Source organism: Dromiciops gliroides, chromosome 2 (assembly GCF_019393635.1).
Source record: "Dromiciops gliroides isolate mDroGli1 chromosome 2, mDroGli1.pri, whole genome shotgun sequence".
In the NCBI taxonomy this organism is placed as follows: Eukaryota; Metazoa; Chordata; class Mammalia; order Microbiotheria; family Microbiotheriidae; genus Dromiciops; species Dromiciops gliroides.
Window position 1 is genome coordinate 262,753,323 of NC_057862.1, and position 14,285 is coordinate 262,767,607.

General features: G+C 35.7%; 1 protein-coding gene across 2 annotated transcripts in view; it reads right to left on the minus strand.

Moving 5' to 3' along the window:
* Positions 1 to 14,285, minus strand: part of ATL1 (atlastin GTPase 1) — a 93,503-nt gene that overhangs the window by 61,614 nt on the left and 17,604 nt on the right. For both annotated transcript variants that reach the window (XM_043982038.1, XM_043982037.1), the window contains exon 2: positions 9,855 to 10,102. In XM_043982038.1, coding sequence (XP_043837973.1) covers positions 9,855 to 10,102 — 248 coding nt within the window. The remainder of the gene's footprint in view (positions 1 to 9,854; positions 10,103 to 14,285) is intronic.

A 14,285-nucleotide genomic window follows, 5' to 3' on the forward strand; every position in this document is an offset into this window, starting at 1 on the left:
ACTTGCCCAAGGTCACACAGCTAGTAAGTGTCAAGTGTCTGAGGCTGGATTTGAACTCAGGAACTCCTGAATCCAGGGCCGGTGCTTTATCCACTGCGCCACCTAGTTGCCCGAACATGAAATTTTCTAAGTAGAAAATGGTTTGAGTTAGAAAGATTTCAGAGCAGGATTGGATATGTATTTCTCTAGGAGAGGTGCTTTAGAACTTAATGAATATGTTTCTGAAAGACTTGTGCCTGAGAACTGAATTTTTCTTATACATTCTCCTTTTAACAACTCTTCCTGATTTCAGGAATGGGCTTCCTATAGGTACCACCCAGGACATTTCCCCAGTTTTGGGCTATGTAATAATAAAAGTTGTCAATTCCAGCCTTTGATTACTTTGTGCATCTCCCAAAGAATCCTGTTACTCTCAATTTACGTAAAAAACTTAACAGGTGAAAGGCTGCCCAAAAGAAAGCCTTTTCACATGCTCTGGTTTTGTTGTTGTTGTCATTGTTGTTGTTGATTATGTACTAAATAAACTCTATTTTGGGCTCTACCTTTTGGATACTCCTAGCTTGCTAAGGTGGTATCACGAGTTAAAACTCCTCTGCCCCATTAAAGACCTTGATTTTGTTATGTTGATTCCAATAATCACCAAATAGCTCTAGGGTTTAGAGTTCCTCAGTTTTGTTTTTTTTTAAACTCAGATATTACTCTACTGGTATATGCAAATAAATGGTTAGGAAAAGGTACTGAATGAAGTTTATGCCCTGGAGGTAAATTCAGGTCTTTGCTGGCTGCTCTGCTGCTTTCCTGGCCTTTGTATATGCCCATGTGCTACTTAACCAGGTGCCAAATATCACTGGTGCTGTAGACTCACATTTCCATATCCTTGTCTCCAATCTTGCCTCTTAAGACTTTCACACTGCTGAAGTTAAAAAGGGTAACTTGTATTATCAATAAAGTATCAACAGAGTTTCCAGAGAGCCCAGTGGAGAAGGGTAAAGAAAGATTAGGTTATAGGGAAAGGTAGTACTGAGCTGAAAGGGATGAAGATACAATAAGAAGTAACTGACAAAAGTTTTTTTTTTAAATTTGTTTTTTGTCTTGGAAGAAGTAAGGCAATTATAAATTGAAAGGTGGGGTATGAATTTGTTAGCCATGTGGGGCACGAGATCTACCAACTGTGGAGAAGCTTGTAGACTAAGTTGGAGTAATAAGAAAAAAAAGTCAGATAATCAGAGTTTGTAGAATTGCTAAACACATCTTGGTAGATTTTGGAGGTTTGCAGATTAATCATTTTAAGATTGCAAGGAAGAACTCCTGGGATTTGGGGTAATTCTAAGAACTCACTCCTTTCTGAAATATCTTAAGTTTTGGGGTACCACTGAAGAATTTGTTCTAAGAAAAATAAGGATTAAATTTTATAAAAGTTTCAAAGTAAATGGCAAGATTAATAACTAAATTGTTCTAGGACAATGAAAGAAGGTAGCTATTTTAGAAGTAAGCCCAGAGTGAAGAAAGAAAAAAAAAGGTGAAATGTTTGTCCTTTATAGCCACTTCTAGTTAACCCTTTCTTGGTCAGAGATCCTCTCCCTCTTATTCTGTTAACCTTTCTTTAACTCAGATCAGATTCCCAAATAAAGGTGTTGAAAAAAATGCTGGAAAAATTCTGGTTGAAGAAATCGATTAGCTATGTAATGTTAGGATCTCTGTTTGCCCCAGTTTCCTGATCTATAAAAAGAAAAAAATAATGGTACCTACCTCCCATGGCTGTTGTGAGGATCAAAATGATATAATAATTGTAAAGTGCTTAACACAGTGACTGCCATTTGCTAAACACTACATTATCATTATTTCTTTAATTGATTGTAATTGTTCCATACCTGGTAACAATAAAGGGATTTTAAAATGCCAAAGGTAATGATTAATGACATTAATGTCATCTGAAGTTATATTTCATGTTTTATATACATGATATTGTTTGTGTTATTATTGTATTTCTAAATTATTTTATGTTGTGAAATTTGAGAGGCCATTTTAACAGAAATGCTGTTAGACAAAACAATTTTTAAATCTGGATTGGGCTTTTAAAAGGATGTGATAAAAATAGGTATTTGAAAACTGTTAAATATTTAATGAGGTATATTTTGTTAATTCTTCGCTATTATGAAAGTGTATATGGTGGTTATAGATGTAGCTTCAACATATTAATGATGCGTCAACTATCAGGTGTTTGCTCTATGTCTGAAGCCCGAGAATATGGGTAGTTTTAATGTATAAGTAAAGGATAAATGAAATGTTAACTGTTAGGGAAACATCAGGAAATATATTCAAATACTAAATTGTGGTTAGTGAAATTTTGTTATTTAAGGTAAAAATTCCTGGGACCATAATTTTGAGCTTTGATTTAAGGGATAGTTCTCTGAATTGTCATGAAGCCAATGGTAGAAAATGGCATGCACTGAAGTCTGGCAGCTGCTAAAGCTGGATGTCTATGCCTGGGAAAAGTGTTGGGGCTGACTTTGGTCTGGCCTAAGGTAGGATCTTCATGACTCTTTCCCCACATTGTGCTCTTCCTTTCTGAAAAGGAAATTACTCCACGTGGTTAATCCTGAGCCTTGCTTTTAACACCCTGTGATTACACTGGATCGGATGTCAGATATGAGTCATGTCTCCAGTAAAACAGAGCTAAGGAATTCCACCCCCCCCATTATGTTACATGACATTATTATAACTATGTCCCTCTTTTTCCTTTTATAGCAAATTTCTATAATCAAGAAGTTTTGTAAGTACTATACTAAATCTATTAACTAACAGAATGATACTGGAACATGTCTGAGTTACCATAATAGGATGTGGGTATGAACATTTTACAATTTTAACCTGTATTTGTGGTCAAATTATAATATAGGGAAGATGTCTTCCTAAGGATTTCTTCCTAAATGATCAGACAAAGTAATAAGAGAAAGATATAATATAAAAGTTTTCTAAATTAATGGAACAGTAAATTTTGAGAAAGCAACAGGATTAGACTGTTTTCTCTAGGAACTATATACAGATATATATGATTGGCTTTCTTATTTATTTTGCAGTTAGATTTATCTAATTCTGAGAGGGGAAGGTTCAGATCCCCCACTAGTATAGTTTTGCTGTCTATTTCCTCTTGTAACTCATTTAACTTCTCCCCTAAGAATCTGGATACTATACCACTTGGTGCATACATGTTTAGTATTGATATTACTTCATTTTCTATCATATCTTTTAGCAAGATGTAGTTTCCTTCCTTATCTCTTTTAATTATATCTATTTTTGGTTTTGCTTTGAGATAAGAATTGCTACCCCTGCTTTATTGACATCAGCTGAAGCATAATATATTTTGCTCCAACCTTTTACCTTTATTCCATGTGTATCTCTCTGCCTCAAATGTGTTTTTTATAAACAACATATTGTAGGATTCTGATCACTCTGCTATTCGCTTCCATTTTATGGGAGAGTTCATCACATTCACAGTTAAAATTAACTGTTTATTTCCCTCCATACTCTTTTCCTCTTTGTACTCTTTTTTTCCCCTTCTTTCACCCTATTACTCCTGACCAGTGTTTTGCTTCTGATCACTGCCTCCCTAAATCTGCCCTCCCTTTTATCAGCTGCCCTTCTTTTTCTTGCCCCCTTCTCCCCCACTTGTGCCCTCCCTTCTAATATGATTGGCTTTCAAATTTGTCATGGAAATTCAGTCTTTGAGTATGTTTTAGTAATATATTCTCAAAATTGGATTAAGAATTTATTAGTTAGTAATTAAGTGGATTTTACACATAAATTGAATTGATAAAATAATAAAGTGAAATTATTTTTCCCATTTTAAAGTATCTGTCTGATCATTTTAAAAGGCAGAAGAGTTTATTTTATTGTTGGTCCCTCATACATTTTGGGTGTTTTTTGTTTTTTTTTCCAGGGCAGTGGGAGTTAAGTGACTTGCCCAGGGTCACACAGCTAGTAAGTGTCAAATGTCTGAGGCCAGATTTGAACTCAGGTACTCCTGAATCCAGGGCTGGTGCTTTATCTACTGCGCCACCTAGCTGCCCCCCCCCCATACATTTTTAAAAAGATTCTTATATACGATACAGGATTCAGGTAAGGATAGAAACAGCAAATGGTATATAAACTGAAATTCTCTGAAGTTTCAAGATCAGAGAACCAAATTTAAGTGATTATACTAGGGGCAACTAGGTGGTCCAGTAGATTAAAGCACCAGCCCTGGATTCAGGAGGACCTGAGTTCAAATCCAGCCTCAGACACTTGACAATTACTAGCTGTATGACCCCGGGCAAGTCACTTTACCCTTATTGCCCTGCAAAAAAAAAGTGATTATACTATATTAAGTCAGAATTAGCTAGGAAACTCTAGTTTAGAACCAGAGGTACAGAGTCCTTTTTAGAATTTGGCATAACAACAATCCTTTGCATTCACCCTCTGGAAAAATCATATAATTATTGTACTGCTTTGACCAGCATCAGGTGTTCTGAGCTCAGACAAGCACTGGACAAGTACCCGTGTTCAGGTCATGAAGCCCTGCTATGAATCGAATTTGTCTCATTTTTGCTGTTAATCCTCATTGTTAGGGCTACAGGTCACTGCACAGCCAGTGGTATAAGTATTGGGATCTCCCCATACCAGTTCCCCCACTAAGGGTGGGGCCCAGTCACATGTGTCTAATTCCCCTCCTTCCTTGCAAGCTGTTTCCTTCACTTTGAAATTTCTGTTTGATTCTTCTCTCTCCTGTCTCTAGCCTGCTCCATTTGGCTCCAACCATCCACAGGTTAGAGGCTGGTTCTGTCCAGTTGATTTGTGTGTGCACACATACATGTATTTATGTGTACATATGGATATTTTTCCTTCTTCTGATTAGTTCAGATGAAAGTGAGTTTCAAATGTCAGGTCTCTTTATGGAGAAAGGAGGAAGTTCAGAAGCCAGCAGCAGTAACTGGTGTGACTCAGATCTCAGGTGCAAAGCAGATTCATTCCCTCCATCCCCATCCCCTTCTTAATTGTTTCTATAGATATCATGTGTGTACCTTTGATTATGTGAGATAATATTTTTCTAACTTTTCTTTCCTTTCTTTCTATTTTCACTTGGCCTCATTCTCTATGAGCTTCTCATGTCATATTTAGTGTTATCTGTAGGTTCTGATACTTTGGAGCTTTCTAAGGGAAAAAATGTAGAGCCCATGAGGACTGTTGCAATAAAACAACACAGAAATGGTGGGGAAGATTAACTGAATTTCATATTTGAAATAATTCTCTTAGTTTTTGGTAACATGATGCTAGACTCTACTTTCCAATAAGCAGTGACTTAATACTACTTCAGACTTTTAGCAGGAGATAACGTTTTAGAATGGAAAAAACACCCCCCCCCCAAAAAAAAAAACCCTTCAGAATAACTTTATGTCATTTCAGCCCTGACCACATTGGGGTTAGAGAGATAAAGACAAGCAAAGAAAGGAAATCTTATTCCTGCTTTGTAGAAATTTATGGCATCATAAAGTAATTAGGGACTAAATTTATAACTGCATTATAGCATCTTTGCTGTAAATTTTCAAAATATGATCTGAAGATTTTTTTAAATGATGAAATATTTTAAGAAGGATATGGGAATGTGAGACGGACACATAAATCTTTGGAACAGAGCTAACTAAAAGCAATGGGCTCTATAATTTGAGGTATGAGTAGCTAATGACCCTTGGGAAAATTGAGATTTTGAATGATACCATTTATAATTGTTTTTTATTTGTTTGTTTGTTTTCGGTGGGACAATGAGGGTTAAGTGACTTACCTAGGGCTACACAGCTAGTAAATGTCAAGTGTCTGAGGCCGGATTTGAATTCAGGTCCTCATGAATTCAGGGCTGGTACTTTATCCACTGTGCCACCTAGCTGCCCCTACCATTTATAATTGTAAATCCAGATTTGATTTGACAGTTCGTCCTGAAACCAAATTATAATGTAGTTTCATTTAAAATGAAATAATTGTGATGTTTGTACCTCTATATGTAGATCAGGTCTTAATACAAAATACAATTGATATTTAGTATTGAGGCAATATGCTTAGAAACTGCATGAATAAGAACTAGAAAAGTGTAACTGATTATACTGGGTTTTGAATGCACTTAATATAGAATGCTGGATTAATAGCTGGATGAAGTGATTTTTTAAAAAATGTAAGATGATTTGTAAGGGCATTCAATCAAATTGATGTTGACAAGTTTTGGATTATTGTTTCAAAGCCTATATTAATATTTATGTTATTGTTGGGCTTCTAACTTCTGTTGTGGTTTTTAGGAATTCATTGTATAAGAAATGCTGTTAATTTAAAAAACTGATACCCAGAGGTATCATTTGAAAATTAACTTTTCTTTTGAAAGACACTTTTTGTCGTGGTTGAAACAAACTGTCAATTATTTATTTGGACAAATTTTGCTTAAAGTAATAAAAATAATTACTTTCTTTTTGGGAAAGTACCATGGGGACTCACCAGGTTTTCAATTTCCTGATTCTCCAGTCTTGGTAAAGTCATAAAATCTTATTAACTCTGGAAGAGAAGTTGCTTAATGTAAAGTTCTTATGTAAGTGGTTAATGAGAAATGAGTATTTTCCACAGTTGAATGAAAGGAGCTAACAAATTTATATTTATCTGATAGATTGGCCATTGCTTTTGAAAATTATGAAAGTGCACCTATAATAGAATATTTTGAAGTTGCAACTTTAAGCTAACAGATCCCAAATTGTAAGGATTTTTTACTTTTTCATAAGAGGTTAATATACAATGCCTTCAGATTTGAATATCTGTCAGCCTGAAGGCTTCAGTGGACAGCTGTTTTTTAGGTGCTCGCTGTCGTTGTTTTGGTGGGGCCATGAGGGTTAAGAGACTTGCCCAGGGTCACACAGCTAGTAAGTGTCAAGTGTCTGAGGCTGAATTTGAACTCAGGTCCTCCTGAATTCAGGGCTGGTGATTTATCCTCTGCACCACCTAGCTGTCCCCTGTTTTTCTAGGTTTTCAGTGAACTATTATGTATTCAATATGTGTGTAATTGTAGAATTCTATTATTCTTACTTTCTAAATAATTCATTTCAGCTCCAGGATGGATTTAAAATAAAAAGGATAAAAAAAAAAAACAAGGCCTTGTATGTGTTTCTTGTTAACTGTTACTCAAACAACATGAGAAAAATATCTCTTGGGCCTATAGCTTAATATTATTCTGAGTTTTTACTTCAGGTAAGATTGTTTGAATTGTTATTAAGCCAACATCCACCTTTTAAGGGAAATGCCATGTGGTGCTCAAAGGGATTGCAATCTGAGGACTGCTACAGGTGGATATCTGTGCTTGAGAAGAACCTTGCTAGCAAATGTAATGGTAGAAGCCTCTTGCTTCAGTTTCCCTATTATGTTATTTCCTTTCTGAATAGCAAATTTTCCTACATGATTAACTGAGTTATGGTTATACCTATGGTACACTGTGAATAATGTAGAACTTTTCTATTATAAGGGGCTAAAATTCTAGCCATACTATCTAAAATCTAATGAGTGGTCACCAATAAATTATAAACTTTAGCAAGAGTATTTAAGTATTTAAGTATTTATTAAAGAGCATTAGGATCAGAGAGAAAGGTAAAAATCTAACTATTTCTAAGAGACCCCATCACCTGACCCACCATGGTCAGGAACAAAAAGAGGAAAAAGCCTTCTGCCAGTGTCCACTTCCTACTTCGTGTCCTCCTCCCAGAAATGGGAGGCTCCTCAAGTTGATTGGCTGGTAGCTTTGATAGACAGTACCCACAAGCAAATGTCACTTCCCAACGCCAAGGACCTGACCGCATGGCTTGCCCTCAGATGCCTTCTCTTTATGGTGGAGCTTTCCTACAGTACCTCTCCAGCAGGTGGTGTCATTCCAATTGTTACACTATATGATTGACTATTCCCAAATAAAGGAATGAGACTGTTACTTGGAATCACATTGAGCAAAGGAAGCTTTATCCTGTTATGCTTATGTCAGGTCAGTCTATGCCCTTGAAGAGACAGTGTTGATTTCATAACCATGTTGCTCCTTCCCTTCTTAATACATTTCTATAATAAGGGCAGGTGAACTGTAAAAGTTTTTATATTTGATGAATCTTGTTGCTGGAATACTTAGTATCTCTGAGTTACTATAATCGGATGCAAGTATAAAGATCTTACTGTTTTTAATTTTACCATTTTGAATCTGGGATCACTAATATAGATTCTTGCATAAGAGTAGATCCTTAAAGTATCTCATTCTTTATGAAGGATAATGCATGTTCTGAAAGCAGGAATAGGACAAAAATATAATGTGATAGTAGAGTAGTAAACTTCACTTTGAGAAAATTAACAAATATTAAATTGTTTTTTCTAATTAGAATATATCTACTTTTATATATATATACACATATGTATATATTTATCTATTTTATATATATATATTTGTATGGCTTTCAAATGTTTCTATTAAGGAGAATGGCCAAAGGACAAGTTAACTGCATAAAGTTTAAACTTGTTTTCACCACATGAAATAGTTATTGAAAAACCAAATTTAAGAGGAATATCTCTCCAGAACTGCCATTGAAATGAGGTCTAATCCGGTTTTTGCAAGGCGGAAAATGTTTCTAAGGATCAGATGGTTACATGGAACAACTAAGACTCAAAATGAAATAAGATTTGATTAAATGTAGTTTAGTCTATAACCTGACTTAGTTTACTTCTGCAGCCTGTTTAACTAGCTTTGCTTTGTTAGGGGATGCATGAGATTATGATTCAGTTTAACTAAATTTATTTAACTTTTATGATACTGAAGAAATTATGAGATTGTGAGTCTGTCTTTTTAAAAATATTTTTGATACTTGTGGCCATTTGTTTTTCCAATGACTGAGAAATCTCCCTGTATTATGTAATACACTTGTTTCATGCATGGTGCAAGCCTGAGTCCCCTGATATAGCCCCTAATGTTTATTCAATTTGATCCCTCTGATTGTGAAATGTTGGGGAAAATTTGCCACCAATCTGGTCCCTATCACTCCTTAAAAGGAATTCTATCAAGCTCTAGATAAAATGAATAATGATTTGGGTTATTTTGAAGAACTCCCTTTGAAACCTTAGTTTAGCCCTCTGCTTCTGTATTTGTGCTTCTAGGATAGGAATGTTGGGCTTTAAATCCCCAATAGGGGAAAACTGTGGGAATTTTTATTATATTGTTTGAACCTAGCCCTGGATAGCTGAAAGCTCTCACTTGTTGCTTAGTGATCAGATTTGTTTAATGTTTATTTCAGGACTCTAGGTTAAGTTGTTCTCAAAAAACCCTTCCATGGGAGCTAGGTCCAAAGAGTGATGTAAGGAGTTTGCTCCCATTATACATCTCAAGCAACTTATGTATCTTATCTAGAAACTGCCTCCATGCTGGTCAGTCAGGTACTATTTCCTTGTTTCTTCGTTTGAATTTTATATAATGTAAAACTTCAGAGACTGGGGGGAGGGAGGGCACCTTTTTTGGCTCCTTGCCCAATGACTTAATAAACTTATTTCTAAATTTTTTTCAGTTCTGAATTTGTTTGCTGGCAGAGGTACAATGTTCATTAAAAGTATCCAGTAGGGGCAGCTAGGTGGCACAGTGGACAAAGTGCCGGCCGTGGATTCAGGAGGACCTGAGTTCAAATGCGGCTTCAGACACTTGACACTTACTAGCTGTGTGACCCTGGGCAAGTCACTTAAATCTCATTGCCCCTCAAAAAACAAAAACAAACGAAGTATCCAGTTACAGAAGCACAAGAACAAGAAGGTGTTTTAGTGACTTCTTAACATACCTGGTTGTACATATATCTCAACATGAAGTCCATGAGAAATGATTTTCCTTTTCTAAATGCTCCAGCCACAGAAACAGCAACAACTTCTTTGTCCCTGACAGCTTCTGACAGAAGGATACGATTAAGTGCAATTTCATCTAATTCAAAGGAGTGATCATCTTTCATGATGAGGACCTGAACTGGCCCTGCCTTTTTCAGGGTATCCTCTTCTTCTGAGCTCCATTCATAAGCTTTTTCTGTAAACCCACCTGTTAAAGAGAAAAAGCAACTGAGTTAAGATGAATGTGTTGATCTTCCAGAGTATCTGTCCCTGTCTGATAACTCCTGAGCTCTGTAGTACTGAGTGCATCCATTTAGACAGCAGTGACTTTGATCACATATATTATCTCTAGTTTTGATTCCTCAATATGTCTTATTGGCCTATCTGGTCTTTCTGATCACTACATTGATAACAGCATGTGAACTCAGGTTTCGATTTAACATTAAAACAAGGCCCCAAATGAGGTACTCTGTTTAAAGAAGGCAGAGAAAATCAAAGTGAAAGACTGACAAAAATGAAAAAAAGTTCAGAGGTTCGGGTCTAAGAGCAAATGAACAAGATCTTTCTCATCAGTTGCTGGATCTTGACTTAACTACTCGCATGTTAACCTGACTCAAGGATCTATTGCTTTGAAGCCTAAAATGGGAACTTACTATGCTCTCTTCCTTAGCTGGTCCTCCAGACTCTTCTGGTTGCTTTCTGTCAGGATCACACTGAGCTCCTTATCCACATCTAGATACTAGTTCTGCCTTTTTGCTCTTACAGCATTCCATGAATCAGTCCTTCTGACTGATCCCCCTTGGCTATTCTTTAGTCTTCTCACTTCTTTGCCTGATTCCTGCTGCGTTCCCAACATCTACTTTTTACTTTGGACTGTCCAGTGAAAGTTGATTTGACTTGTATTGTCTACCATAGAGGCATGCCTACCATAATATTCACAAGAATAGAGAGAAGGTTAGTTGGGGATTGGGGTTGGGGGGAGGAGAGGAGAAAGAGGAGGCTTTATAGAAGAAATAAAAGGACACACAATTAAAGTACAGATTCCCATTTCTAGGGAATTTGAGCCCCTTGAGGATGAGAGCCAGAGAACACTACCAAAATTTTCCCTGAAACCATATTCCATCTGACTTTTGTTCCCAAAGGTTCATTTCTCTTCTGGCAAATGGAGCCAGAGAGTGTCCCTGGAGGAAGGACACAGATTAATTCTCTTTTACCTGCTCACCTTCTGACTATTCCCATTAGAATTTGCTCCAACCAAAAAAAAATTGCTTCAGAATCAAATACTTCCATTATGGCTAGCTGTAGATCTAGTCTACCTATAAATAGCTTCTATTCTCCTTAACAATGAAAAGCCTTCCCCAAAACTCTCTGGAAATGAGTTTATTCATAAAATGTGCCCTCATCCAGGAGAAAGAATATAGAAGAGATTTTTCAAAAAAGTTATAGGAGATGAAAATCAAATACCTTTAAGGCATCAAAGCTATTTACATAAATCTCAAATGGGGGAAATAAGAACAGTGATATCCCTAGGGTATTGTAATAATTAGGTCAAGGGGTTTGGAACCCTGTAATTGGTGAGCAGTGGTGAGGAGAACCACGATGCTGGAAGTGTACAGTAATTCAGAAAAGCAGCTGGTAGAAGTAAAGGAAGTTGATTCTACCAGTTGGTGCTAAAAATGGATGATAAAATAAGAATCAACATTCCCAACAATCCAAATAGGGAAATGCCATTGGAAAAGTCACATGCTTACTGTCCTAAAGGTATTCAGAACCTTAAGGCATTCTTAATGAAACTATGAGAAAGGAACAGGCGTGCATTCACAAACAATATTCTACAGCAAACCATATTTTTGCAGTCACATAATTGACTGAAAAGTACAAAAAATGACTATCCCAATGTGCTTATTTTTTGAATACTTAAAAAACATTTGTTAGAACAAAATTCATATTTAAAGGCTCTCCTGAGATTCCTTGACAAATTTAAGAAGATTAACTTTAGTTCATGATTCTCTGATTACTAATATTAATTGAAGCATAAAATAAAGACATCTTTGTTTACTTGCCAAAGGTGGTTTTACTATCAGAGGATTTCTCACCTAGAGTCCAAATGGGAGAGAGATTCCCTATCAATAGTGGGTTCCTCCAGAATTCTGTTTATGGATGACATTATTCTGATTACACTAAGCACCAGAATACTGCATATCCAAATGACATCCATAATTCCTAAAAAGAGACACTGTCCATGTGGAAAAATCCAGGTGGATGAAGAATACCTGCTGTTTAGACTAGGATATGCAGTTCAATGAACGGCCTAATGAGTGGATTCATTAGTACACGGATATTGGACAGACACTTGGGTGGATACTGAGGTCAGTCCTAGAGTTAAATAGGAGGACAGTAGGCTACATTGGATTCCACTTGGAAATAATGCAGTATTCTTAATGAACCCAAGCTGCTTCTTCAAATAAAATCTCATCTTTTTAGTATTAATATTCTTCTGGCCATGTTATATTGCAGCAAATCATGTAATATGTCAAAATCATGTCATAATATCCAAGGAATCACAATTACAGGACATCCAAAGGCAATGAGCATTTGCAAGGTGAGTAGAAATAGGGTGCAGCAAACATGATGCCAACAATTACCCATATGAAGTGAAGATGATGACCTCTTTTGCTGTTTTACTCTAGTTAAGGAAGTGATCTTTTAATTTTGTGTTTGAGTAAATTCCAAAATAAAAAAAAAACAAAATAATAATATTTTTAAAACTATGAACTGAAAAAAAAGCTGGACTATGCATATTGGTTATGAGAGTTTTAAAAATTGTTAAATTGGGGCTGTAAGAGCAAGAGATATTAAATTTTTGCCTAACCAAATAAATGAATTTTTAAAAAACCTATCAAAAGAGGGCAGTTCTCAAGTTCCAGTTCAGCGGGGCATCGCTCAACCCTAATACAAGGGAGTAGCACTTGGTTGAATCAGATTTTTCTAGGAAGGACCTTGACAAGCAGGCAGAGGAGTGAGACAGAAAGGCAGAGGCAGTGGAGCTACAAGGTCTGTATCCCAAAAAGATCAAAGAAAAAGGAAAAGGACCTATATGGATGGAAATATTTATGGCAGCTCTTTTTGTGGTTGGCAAAGAATTAGAAATTGAGGAGCTGTTCATCAATTGAGGAATGTCTGACTAAGTTGTGATAAATAATTGTGAACATAAGAAATGACAAGCATGATGGTTTCAGAAAAACCTGGGAAGACAGATGCAAAGTGAAGTGAGCAGAAACACAAGAATACTGTATACAGTAACAGCAATATTGTAGTGATGATCAACTGTGAGTGATTTGACTATTCTGACCAATACAATGATTCAAGACAATTCCAAAGGACTTATGATGAAAAATGCTATCCACTTCCAGAGAAAGATCTGATGGACTCTGAGTGTAGGTTGAAGCCAATTGTTTTTTCACTTTCTTTTTTTTTAAAACGTGGCTAATATATGTTTTTCATGATTTCACATGTGTAACTGATATTACATTTCTTGCCTTCTCAATGGGTGGCTGAGGGGATACTGAAAGAAAGAGAAAAGATTGGGGGAGGGAAATAATAAGAATTAAACAGGGATTAATGACTATAGAGAAGAAAAAGTAAGAGAGAATAGGATGGAGGGAAAGGAACAATTAATTATCATAACTGTGAATGTGACTGCGATGAACTCAGCCTGTAAAACAGAAGAAGTTAGAAGAATGGATTAGAAAGCAAAATCCAACAATAGAAGAAACACACTTGAAACAAAAAGATTCACACAGAGTTAAAATTAAGGAATTGGAACACAAAAAAGCAGAAGTAACATGATTTCTGGCAAAGCAATAGCAAAAATAGCCTTAAGGAAAAGAGATAAAGAGTAAAACTACATTTTGTTGAAACATAAACAATGAATTGATTTCAATATACAACATATATGTACCACAAGGCATAGATTCTAAAGACTTAAAGGAAAAACTGAAAGCATTACAAAACTGAAAGAATTACAAAGAAATATAGACATTAAAATTTATAATCACGAGGAATCCAATTTAACCTTACCAACCCCAGATAATTATAATAAAAAAAATGAGAAAGAATTTAAGGTTCTGAAGAGAATTTTAACTTAAAATTTTTTGAATATTTTATTTTTCCTAATTGCATGTAAAAACCAATTTTAAACATTCATTTAAAACATTTTTGAGTTCTAAATTCTCTCCTTCCTTCCCTCTCCCCTCCCTGAGATGGTCAACAATTTGATATAGGTTATATATGTACAATCATGCAAAACATATTTCAATAAATAGTCATGTTGTGAAAGAATACAAAGTCCAAAAAATGAAAGAAAAAACAGAAAATTAAAAGTATTATGC